At 42.6% G+C, this 12,229-nt stretch overlaps 1 protein-coding gene across 1 annotated transcript; it reads right to left on the bottom strand.

Annotated features, from left to right (window-relative positions):
* Positions 1 to 2,037: 2,037 nt before the first annotated feature.
* LOC136606002 (cell division cycle-associated protein 7-like) lies at positions 2,038 to 11,375 on the bottom strand. Its single transcript, XM_066588990.1, has 7 exons — positions 11,130 to 11,375; positions 9,794 to 9,874; positions 8,777 to 8,953; positions 8,275 to 8,415; positions 5,292 to 5,441; positions 2,285 to 2,421; positions 2,038 to 2,107 (listed from the first exon to the last, which is right to left on the bottom strand). Exons 1-7 carry the CDS (start codon positions 11,373 to 11,375, stop codon positions 2,062 to 2,064), a joined length of 978 nt encoding a protein of 325 aa, XP_066445087.1. The 3' UTR covers positions 2,038 to 2,061.
* Positions 11,376 to 12,229: the final 854 nt, after the last annotated feature.

Genomic DNA, 12,229 nt, shown 5'->3' with positions numbered 1-12,229 from the left:
CCTGTCTCCCAGAAAGAAAAAAAAAGCAATAAAAAGCGATCAAAAAGACGTATGCATTCTGAAATGGTACTAAAAAAACTACAGGACATCCTGCAAAAAAATGAGCCCTTGCACAGCTGTGTCAGAGGAAAAATAAAAGTTATTGTGCACAGAAGATGGCAGCAGAAAATTTTTTAAAAAAAAGGTCTTTGAAAAAAAAATAAAGCACAGAAAAAAAATCCCACATAATTTATATCCTGTAATATCTTTCCGCTCTAGAAAGGCATCTAGTCCCCTCTTCAATTCATCTATGGATTTTGCCATCCCCACATCCTCAGGCAGAGCATTCCACAGTCTCACTGCTCTTACAGTAAAGAGCTCTTTTCTGCGTTTGTGACGAAACCCGCTTTCTTCTAGGCGTAGAGGATGCCCTCTTGTTACCAACGCAGTCCTGGGTATAATCAGTTCATAGGAGAGATCCTTGTATTGTCCCCTAAGACATTTATAAATAGTTATTTGATCACCTCTTAGACTTTTTTTTCCAGGGTAAATAATCCCAAATTTGGATAGCCTCTCTGGGTATTCCAGTCCCTTTATTCCATGTATTAGTTTAGTTGCCCTTCTTTGGACCCCCTCCAGCATTAACATCTTTCCTGAGTAGCGGAGTCCAGAACTTTACACAGTATTCCATGTGGGGCCTAACAAGTGCCTTATATAGTGGGAGGATATGTTCTTGTCCCTCACCCCTATGCCTTTTAATGCACCCCAAGACTATTAGCTTTTGCAGCTGCTGACTGGCATTGATTACTCCAGTTTAGTCTACAATCCACTAGTACCCCCACGTCTTTTTCCATATCACTTTTCCCTAGCAGTACCCCATTTAGTGTATATTGGGGACATCCGTTTCTCCTGCCCATGTGCATAACCTTACATTTATCCACATCGAACTTCATTTGCCATTTTTCTGCCCAAGCCCCCAGCTTATCTAGGTCCGTTTATAGCCGTATATTGTCCTCAGGTGCATTAATTATCTTGTATAATTTTTTTTTTTTCACATTTAAATACGCTCACTCTCTCAATTACCCAATCCTGCTTCACTTACACCGACACTCACACACACTAATACTCCCTCACTTAGTCACAGACACACACTTCGACCCTTAGTGTCTCCAGAACATTTCTCTTCGTATAAACTAGTGTTCTGAAACTTCTTGCTCCTCTGATGGTCACGTGATGCTGATGTCAAACAAAATAACAAAGACAAAACGCTCATCCCAACTCTATGCCACTACATATTTTGCATGTACCCATTTAAAACCATTTTGGCTCTATAGAGCATTCAAAAGGTCTATTACTTATGTAGCAACTCTGTATAATAACTCTACATGCTGTGGCCCCAGAATATAATAGCTTTTGCATTATGAGTGTTTAGAATTGTAAGCCTGGACCCCATAGTTGTGATTAAGCCATGCCATAACAACCCTTATTATAAAATTCTGTCAAGTTGTAGAGGCATCAAAGGAGGATGTAGGGAGTAAAGTTACTTTTCATCAATATTCACCATATTAGGACTCAACTTGTAGTACCAACCCAGGCCACTATGATGTACAGAGCAGTCTTTCTTGAAGCAAGAGAACCTGAAGTAGAACAGCCCTTTTAATGGTCATAATAAACAGGAGTGATGGGAAAACAGCAAAGCTTCTGTCCAGTGTTGTAACTAGTACTATAGTGCCAGGCAACATAAAATCTGCAAAAAGGCCCCTATGTTTAATGGATAATTCTTGTACTAGTCTCCTAAGAAAAAGTGAGGTTTTGGGCCCTCCTAGAGCTTCAGAGCCTGGGTGTAACCACATGCACTAGTTAGGTCCCTAGTTAGGTGCTGCATAATCCAGCACCTTGATAAAAGGGAGTTTAAAAAAGATAAAATAAATCCTTGTAATGGGGCCCAGCTAGCTTTCTTGTACATGCTACCAAATGTATATTGTGTCCACAAATATATAATTAAAACTTTATTCATCTTGAATTAGACACATAAAAACAAACAAAAAAAACTGACAAGTGCCATGTTTCTTTTAACTACTTCTAGGGTTCATCTTCCTCACTTTCCTCTCCATTTCTTTTCTGCAAGCTGGAAAGGGGAGGGGGGGGGGGGGGTTGGGGGGAGAACATCAACAAAAAAAAAACAAAATACAAGTCTAGTCAGTCATGTCTACAAAAGAAATAGGGTATTCAGCATTAATCATAGCCCCTATATAACCCATTCAAGGTAAATCTAGGAAAGGGGTACAGCACTCAAGAACGTTACCTGCTAAGATAGGAATGAACATCACTGAAGCCACGATGCCGAGCAAGAGGATAAAGGATGCCAGTAGCAGAGTGTCCATCTCGTTGGCGACAAAAACTGCAGTTACAGATCTTCCGGCATACTGGGCAGGTCCAGTTCTAGAAAGGGGAAAAAGAATTATTTTCAACTCATTGTTATAATGGTTATAGATGAACTACATGCAAACTTTAACCAACTGTGGGTTGGGTTTTGGCATTGTGGCACTCTAAGGGGTTCACTTGTTGCTGATTACAAATAACTAATTGAGTTTCTGTTGTCAATGTGCAGTTTGCGCATCACTGAGGCTTTAAAAAGGGGCAGGAACAAGGGGCTGCTCTGAGTGGAAAGAGACAAAGTTGAGACAGTCTGTGCGGCTACACTGCTGAATGAAGTGCTGGGGATATTCCCTGGTGTGAAGTGGTGCTCCAGTTGGGAGCATCTCAATGGGTCAGATTCATTTGGGAAAAACCTAAGCCATGTCAGAAACACTGCCTCATTTTCCACCCTTCCCAGCTGCCTGGCTGTAGATTATTCCATTTCAGTGAAACTAATAAAACAGGTACAGCAGTTTGGATTGAACAATCCAACAACTGAGTAAAGACTGAGAATTTCTTCCCTGCCTGAAAAGAAAGCTAACAAATTGTTGATTTGTTTGCTTTATTAAGGTCCATACACTTCGTGAAGGTTTGTCACCCGCGGCACCTTCGGGCTACTGCAACTCCTCAGGCCTACTTTCAAACTTGGCCCTCCACTGATCCAATCTGTCTGGAGCTGGGACATGAGGCCATGCTGGCTCCTGCACATGTGGTTAAGGATGGTGGCCTTGCAGGAGCTGGAGCTAGCCCTCCCGGTTGTGCCCCTCACCACCCAATCTCTATGCCAACTCCTTTGGAGAGCAGGGGAGACGCCAGTCCTGGCACCCTCACAGCACAACACTGATTAAAGGAGATGTCCCGCGCCGAAACGGGTTTTTTTTTTTTTAACCCCCCCCCCCCCGTTCGGCGCGAGACAACCCCGATGCAGGGGTTAAAAAAACCACCCGCACAGCGCTTACCTGAATCCCGGCGGTCCGGCGTCTTCATACTCACCTGCTGAAGATGGCCGCCGGGATCCTCTGTCTTCATGGACCGCAGGGCTTCTGTGCGGTCCATTGCTGATTCCAGCCTCCTGATTGGCTGGAATCGGCACGTGACGGGGCGGAGCTACACGGAGCTACACGGAGCCCCATAGAGAAGAGGAGAAGACCCGGACTGCGCAAGCGCGGCTAATTTGGCCATCGGAGGGCGAAAATTAGTCGGCACCATGGAGACGAGGACGCCAGCAACGGAGCAGGTAAGTATAAAACTTTTTATAACTTCTGTATGGCTCATAATTAATGCACAATGTACATTACAAAGTGCATTATTATGGCCATACAGAAGTGTATAGACCCACTTGCTGCCTCGGGACATCTCCTTTAAGTAGAGTGCTGAAAAGTGTGACCGGTGCCATACTGAACCTTTCCTTGGACACCTCATTGCAAGGAAGATCATGGAATCTTGTCTTTCATGAGGAATGTCTTGCTTATATACCCAACAAGATAGTGCAGCCTTTGGCTGTCGTGTGTGGTTTTAAATACATGCATTAAAGGCACTGTGGAAACCCAGTCTTAAAGGGAACCTGTCATGTCGCCATAGCACCATAAACTGAGTTATGGTGCTGTTAGGGGACATGACAGGGAGCTGACAAATAAGGAAAATTGAACAATACCTGTGCAGCATCACCTACTGGAAGGCAGCATTCCTGCAAGCCAATGTCAGACTTTTTATACAAGCCTTATAGCAATGGCTGGGAATTGAAAACCAAGATAGAATCTGTACACATACAGCTGTTTTGGGTTTTGTGTCCCCTCAATGTGCAGTAGTTTTCTGGCTTGGCTAGAGAGCTGTGCGAGACTATTGTTATATACAGCAGATGAGACTGCCAGATCCAGACAAGGATAAAATAAAATACAATACCCAACTCTGACATGTTCCCTAACAGTACCAGAATTTAGTTTATGGTGCTGTGGGGATGCGACAGGTTCCCTTTAAGTTAAAAAAAGACTGAACCAGGGTATCTTAGGTCTGGCGCAGAGTTTTGGTCCAATTCCTAACATTTGATAGTTTTGGATCAGGCTAGAACATTTTAGGTGACCAATATACTTTTATATATTATTTCCATGCCTACAGCCATGTTCCCATAAATGGACATTTGAGATTCTACGTGTGATCTCTTCTTGCCAATGCAACAGGAAGATTAATACCATCTTACATTCAGACCACTGGCATAACTATAGGGGATGCAGTTGCACCCGGGCCCAGGAGCTTTAGGGGACCCAAAAGGCCTATTCTCCATATAGGGAGCCCAGTACTATGAATAAAGCATATTAGTTGGGGGCCCTGCTATATGTTTTGCATTGGGGCCCAGGAGCTTCAAGTAATGCCTCTGCCTTAAGAGGTTAAGAGAAGTTGGGGAGTCCCAAGATAAACTTTTGCACTTTGGCCCTTGAACCTTTCACTACACCTCTGATTCAGACCCTATAAAAACTAGATTGACAGCCAGAAACTGCACCAAGTTTGTCACTATTGACCATACCGTGTGACTTGGTGCATTGGGGGAAAAGTAAATCAAATAGTTGGTTTACCCCAAAATTATAGCATGAGCTATTAATATTGAGCATTTTAAGATGCCACTAGTCCACAACTAGACACAGATCTAGTGATGCATTTTGCTTACTAAAGCTACATGCAGACATAACAAAAAACTTTTCCATAAGTATAGCTGCACATGACTTTGTAGTGGATTATAGTTATTGCAATGAATGAAATAAAAGGGTCAAAGTCTGCCCCCACCGCCCTCCAACAGCTAGAGCGGATTGCAGACTTGAAAATCTGCAGCATGGCTAGATTCCATGGTAGATTATGCTTTCTGTTGCACCCCAGGTCTCCTCAATGAGTTTAATACTCACAGGATCTAGAAGAGCCTTGCGCACATCTTCTCCATATCTGTTCCTAAGGCAAGGTCCACAGAACTGTCCTTGAATTCCATGACACTCTTTGTTGCGGCAGTTTGTCTTTGTGTCTGTAGTTTTCTGACGGCACTGATGACATGTGGAGCCCTGCAAGAGGTTAAAAATAGTGTTGAGCGATTGAAATAGTCATGCCAGGAGTACCTGGCTCTATTTGCAAAAATAATAGTGAATCAGAACAATGAGTTCAACTCCCATTGGGGAGGGGGGGAGGGGGTGAATAAAAACTGGCCTCACTAACATAATGTATGTGTTCTATTATGGTAGCTCAGTTAGCACTTTTGACATCAGTGCTGGGGTCCTATGTTTAAATCTCATCAGGGGTAACATCAGCATGGACTCTGAAAAACTCCATCCACATGTTGCCCTTTGTCAGACTTGAACCTATAACTCCAGCAATGCAAAGCAGCAGCACCAACTGAGCCACCACACTTTTCTGCTCCACAGGAGAGGAAGAACCCAAAGAACAAATCCTATCCAGTTGTTTCCCTTGGTCAGATTTGAATCTACAATGCTACAACTGAGCCACCGCACTTGTCTGTCCTACAGCAGAGGAGGTGAACAGCAGCAAGCACACAAACAAAAGCCCATCCAGATGTTGCCCTTGGTTAGTTTTGAGTATAGAACTCCAGTGCTGCAAGGCAGCCACACTAACAATCACCATGTTTGGTCTTTCTGGAGAAGGAAAAGCGCTAAACCCATGCCAATGTCATCTTTGGACAGGGGGATGAAGAACGTGAAAAAAAGAAAGGAAAGTATAAAAAGAAAGGAAAAAATGAAGTAAAAGTAGGAGGGGAAAGGGAAGGTGAGAGAAGATCTCATTTCTCCTTTTTAAGAAGCATGAGGCGAAACAAGAAAGAATCTTGGTGGCTCAGTGGCTAGCATTGTTGCTTTGTAGCACTGGGGTTCTAAGTTCATAGCCGATTATGGACAACATCTGCATGGAGTTTGTATTCTCTCTAATTATTCTTGCTCATCTTCTCTGGAGAAGGAAGTGTGATGGCTCAGTTGTTAGCACTGCTACTTTGCAGTACTGGAGTTCTAGGTTCAAATCTGTCCATGGGCAAAATCTGGATGGTGTTTGTCTTCTGTGTATTCTTCCTGGTCTTCTCTGGAACAATGATGTGGTGGTACAGTTAGTGCTGCTGCTTTGCAGTGCTGAAGATAGTACAATATGGGGAACTTTCTGCTTGGCACTATTCTCATGAGTGTCGCCTAATGTGCTGTATATTTTTTGGAGAAGTTATCATTCGGACATCAATTCTCGTGTACTGTAGTTTGGGCACCATGCCACATAGCAGGTACAGTAATAGTTGAAGCAGCAGGTACAAAATTGGGAGCAACAGCAGGATGGAGAATCTGTAGGCTGGGAAAATGTTGATGGGGTGCTGGAAAAGTGGTTTTATTCAGTACCACTAAGATGGGAATAATTCCTGTAGGTGGTAAGGTTTGGTATAGTAGCAGCAATGTTATGCGGTAACTAGGTGTATATTTTTTGGAGTGGGCTTGACTTATGCCTTGGGGCTCATGCCCCTAATCTTTTAAGACCCTAGCAACACCCCTGCATGTACATTGAGCACACAGTCACACAATACACAAAGGGTAGGTTACATTTGTTTAAAACTATTCAAAAAAAAGTTAGTCTACTAGAATGGCCTTTACAATAATACTGTTACTGGAAACTAACAAGCTTTGTTTCCTCAAACATGACAGGCAATTAATTTGAACTTCTACAATGCAGTAAGACAGGTTTTGTCCATTTATTTAGATTGGAATATTATACAGTGCCTTCTATAAAAAAAAAATAAATAAATAAATAAAAAAGCTTCCCAGAATACAAGTCACCTTCATAATCTGTGCAAACATTGAAGCAGCAAGAAATGCTGGGTGAATTTAATTTCAAATGGTCACCCCACTTTGAAACAACTTGTGTTAATATAATCAATGCAAGAAAAAAGAGTGCATATCACTAACATGATGGCACTAGGGTTCTCCCTACTAATTTGCAGTCCACTGCCTATAAAGTGATGCCCATCTCTAGTAACAAACAGCAAAATAGATTACAGGAAGGGGAGGTGGGTGGTCATGCTTCTCACAGAAGTTTATGAAGAGAAGGAGATGGAGGCTCAAACGTGCTGCAGCTAGTAGTAAGTGATTTACTGTGTTGCAGCTACTTAAATTCCATCCACACTGTCCAGTACTGGTCGTCTTCCATGATGCAATTTCTGATTATGCTACAAAAAGTTAGGGAGCAGGACTTTTACTTTTTCAATCCACAGTATATAGAAGACATGGCAGCAGCTAGCCTCCACCCTCCAGCTCAGGAAAAACTGGGAATTAAAAAACAAAATCCAGCACAGTGTTTACAAGTAAATGCTCAGGAACTGCCATTCCTGAAAATTCAACTGGAAGTACAGTTACACCTTAAAGCCTGCAGAATTGGGAATGCAGCTGAGGACTATAATACACACCTTAATTCTTGAGCAGTTTAAAATAATAATAAATTATAATATATAGTAACGATCTACATAAAAGATAGTTAGCTTTGCTATTCTATACAAACCAGTGTTTAATAGGTGAACATGAGATGTCAGGTTGTTAACCCTTTGCAATCCAATTTTGGATTCAGTGTTTCCTAGGGGGCTTTCTCTTTCTGCTGTTTTACAAAGGTGCCATCTGCTGGCTAGAGCCAGTACTGCAGTATGTGACATGCTGGAGAGGCCCCTGATAACAGAGCGGCCAGTAATATGCAGTAAGAATACCCTGCCGGACGTCTTCCGACATCGAAGCTGTACAGGCTTCAATCAAAATGTTGGAATAAGTCAGACAGTGAACTGAAAAGGGTTAAGAAAGTCTGATCCCTTTCTCAGAAATCTAATGGAAAGAGGGAGCAGTGAAACAGCAGTTGGAAAATGGGTCTTACATGCACTGTGTTGTACACCTTATCATTCACATTATCAGCAACATTATTCAGTTCATCTTCTGTGATATCCTCCACGGGTCGCACAACATGGGGAATGGCATGAATGCTCAGACGAGAAGATGGCTGTCTTACCGGCTTCCTCTGTTAAAAGTACAAAAGGAAAGTTCAGTGTATGGAGTTTGGATCTCAACGGGTCATTCTAAAATTATGTCATAAACTTCATAAAGTGTTTTGAGTGTTTATAGCTTTGGTTTTCCAGTATAGCCATCTCCAATACCCACATCTCCCTAATCCCAGGCAATTCCTTTTTGAAATGTTTTTGTACTGTTGATAAGAAAAATAAATAAATAAAAGAGCTGGAAGTTTCCAATGAAATGTCATTTTAAATATACCAATCAAATCAAGTTTCTGTTGACCATTGTAATAAGCAAAATATCAGTCTAAGCGCACCAGTACCAGGTCAATAATACTACCTTATAGGACCAACAGATTTGTCAGCAACATGTCTGGCTCTTACTTCCTTTAGTGATAGATTCTCAGTACGCCGACGGTTTCCCTCCTTTTCTGGAGACACAGCCTGTAACATTCCCATAGAGCGGGTCACACGTCGAGCTGCTCGATCTGGATTCCTCTTAGGTTCAACTTTAGGAAGAGATTCGCGAGGACGTCTTTTGTACTTCTAAGTAAAAATGTCACACAGAAGTCATCGTACAATAAAGAATCAGTATACAGAATGTTCGGGAACTAATGACAATATCTGTCTTTAAGCTAAGGAATTAAGTCGTGAATTGGAGCAAGAGTCTGATGGGGTGATGGATATTCTAAGACTGTTTTTGCCCTATACACCAAGGCTGGGTTCTTTACTGTAAGAGCAGTGAGACTATGGAACTATCTGCCTGAGGATGTGGTGATGGCAAACTCACTAAAGAGTACAAGAGGGGCCTGGATCCCTTTCTTGGATGCTAAAATATGTTATAGACATTAATAAAGCTTCGAAAAGGGTTGTTGATCTGGGGATTATTCTGATTGCCCGATTGGAGTCAGGAAAGAATTTCTTCTCTTAAAGAGAAAAATTGGCTTCTACCTCATTGGGGTTTTTTTGCCTTTCCCTGGAACATTAGGGGGCAGTAGGCTGAACATGTGTCTTTTTTCGGCCTTACATACTACGTTGGGAGTCCCAACCATCAATGTGTTGTCACCGTTAACCCAACACAATCTGTCAGTGTTCATATAAAGCCATGCCACATCACTATATTATGCTGATGCTTCTAGAAATCCTTCACAAGAGATATGGCTGTAAAAACACAAGGAAGATGGGCAAGGAGACCAGTGTGCTACATTATATACAGGTTCATATAGGATTTTTCTAGTCTCACCGAAACCCTATAGGAAACAATCTAGGTTGAACTAGTGTAGTGCAAGACGGATTTTCTTTTGAAAGAGGCAAAACCATGTATAGATTATGGTCTGTGTTCTCTTCATGTTGAGCTGTCTCCAACAGATTAGTAAGCAGTCTTACCTGGGTACTGCTATTCTGTACAGTAGACTCTTCCTGCAGATGTCCCGGGAGAGACTCCAACGCGGCCATAAGTTGAGCAAGCTGCAATATGCCAAGGATAGAAGAAACTGCTGTTACATAGAGAGGACCTAGAGGAGTCTCTATAGAAGACATTTCCATGTTCTATAAAAGGCAGTGTTTCAGAACCTTTTGTATATACAATTATATGTGTTGTCCAAGACTTGATAAAGATGGTTACTTCATTCTAGAAGCAGCACCGCACCTGACTATAGGTTGCATTTGGTATTGCGGCCCAACTGCTTAGCAATTAAGCAGAACTGTAGTAGCCCATAACACCTCTAGCCAGGTGTGGTACAGTTTCTGTAAGAAAGCACCCATATTTACAAGTCCTCCTGCGTAGGGGTATGCTATAATATTACATGCAAGAATTAGGTGAAGGAGCTCCTAATAATTAAAATGAAGGTACAGTTTAGGATGATGCCGTCCCACCCCTTCCCCCTCATAACCAACCACTTTCTTTGGGAATATTCTTATAGGTTTTCTATTTCATTTTAAGCATATATAGCAAATCCCATGGCCATGCCTTAAAGCCTCTCTTACATGGGGGAACAACGATATCACATCTGTGTTCTGTGCAATATCACTGCGTTTTCTCATGGCAATATTGCAATTTTGTAGCCCTCTTGCCAGGATTTTTGCTTGAAATATAAGCCCTACCACGAGACTAAACCCTAGCAGAATAAGGGAAAAAAAAAAAAACTCGATACATAACCTAACAGTTACGGTTTGCTGCACCACACTTTTCTGCAGTCTTCTGCCAGTGCTTCCTAGTGACAGGGTTCCACCTTCAGGAAGCGCTGACTCTAATTGGTTCTCAAGCGCCACGGCTCAACCAATCACACCATTGCATTGAATGCCTGTGATTGGTTCATCGAGCGCTGCAGTGATTGGCTGAACTGTGGCGCTAGAGAACCAATCTCAGCCTTTCAATGCGATGACTGATTAGTTTCAGTGCTGCAGTTATTGGCTCTCAGGTGCCACAGCCAATTCGAGCCAGCGCTTCCTTGAGGTGGAACCCCATCACTAGGAAGCGCTGGCAGAAGACTACAGACAAGTACCAGAGACCTGCGGAGCAGAAGTGTGGCAAAGCAGACAGCGCCTGTTAGGTAATGTATTGAGGTTTTTTAGTGTAGCTAGGGCTTTTTTTTGGCACAAACAGTAGGACTTCTTACTGTGAAAGTTGCATCGCACAACCCCCACCCCCACCCCCAAAAAAAACAAACAAAAAAAAAAAAAACACTACACAGTAGTGACCATACAATATACTGTGACCAACCATGGCCTTGTTCTCCTTGATGTTTTTGGCTCTTTTTCGTAAGAATTCATTTGGCTGTTCTTCCTCCGAATCACTTGCGTGCCTTACTGGTCCGAGACTGACTTCTGAATCAGACGATGAGGAGTTCCATTTGTGTTCTTCAGAGTCGCTAGAATCAGAGTTGGCCTCTTTCTTCTTTAGCGCCAGCCTGAGGGAATGCCTATGGCTTTTTTGAGGAACGGAAACTGTGGATGACTTTCTAGACATTGTTTCCTATGGGGGGAAAAAAAAAATTAGATAGCTATGTCAATAACTATGAAGGTTTCATTATAGGTACACATTCCTTGATGCCAACCATCATCCTAAACCAGATATCTCCATTAATTTAGTTATTCTTAGATTCTAACTTTTGAGTCCTTCCATGTGTAGCAACATTTTTGCAGTGGCTTTTGCTGGAGCAAGTTCCACAGTATTTACAGTAAAGCCACGTGGAGAAGACTTCTGAAGTCTTCACATGGTGCGCAAGTTCTCTCTTAACCAACCTGCAGCATTTGTAAAAATCGCTGCCGATTCTAAATCCACAGCATATCCGTCCATTACAGCTGTTGATTTTTTGCTGCAGAATTCAAATCATTGATATCCAAGGGTTAAGCTGCACAACAGATCTGCTAGAAAATCTGTGGCCAAAGCCACACAGTTTAGTGACTGCAGTTTTCCTGCAGGAAGCCTGCAATAAATACAGCCTGTGTGATGACAGCCTTAGTCAACGATGAGCAAAGCCGCATGCACACAGGAGGTCAGATTCTGCGAAACCTGGCCCTGTCAGCAGCGTCCGTGTGTACCGGCTTTCTTTCTGTACTTCAGAGGCTTTGCATGGCTTGCCATCGAACATGCCACAGTACAGAGGGTTTTTTTGGTCTTTTTTTAACTCCTGCTTTTCCTGCGGCTCCAATGTTAATTGCAGACGGGCCGCGGGTCGGACGGGTCCCATTGAATTCAATGGAAGCAGTCCATGTGGAATCCACAGCAAAATCGAGCATGCTGCAATTTTTCATCTGCAAGCGGAAACCGCAGTTGGTTTCCGCTCGTGTGCATAAAGAATCACTTTTGCATAGCATGCT

Source organism: Eleutherodactylus coqui, chromosome 1, assembly GCF_035609145.1.
Source record: "Eleutherodactylus coqui strain aEleCoq1 chromosome 1, aEleCoq1.hap1, whole genome shotgun sequence".
NCBI classification, from domain to species: domain Eukaryota; kingdom Metazoa; phylum Chordata; class Amphibia; order Anura; family Eleutherodactylidae; genus Eleutherodactylus; species Eleutherodactylus coqui.
The sequence above is the reverse complement of the archived record's forward strand: the minus strand, read 5'-3'. Positions and strand labels throughout refer to the sequence as shown.

Coding starts and splice junctions, on each gene's coding strand:
- LOC136606002 (XM_066588990.1), bottom strand. CDS start 11,375: ATGTCTAGAAAGTCATCCACAGTTTCCGTTCCTCAAAAAAGCCATAGG. Junction 9,875..11,129: donor TCAAGGAGAACAAGGCCATG/GTTGGTCACAGT, acceptor GGCATATTGCAG/CTTGCTCAACTTATGGCCGC. Junction 8,954..9,793: donor TACAGAATAGCAGTACCCAG/GTAAGACTGCTT, acceptor ATTTTTACTTAG/AAGTACAAAAGACGTCCTCG.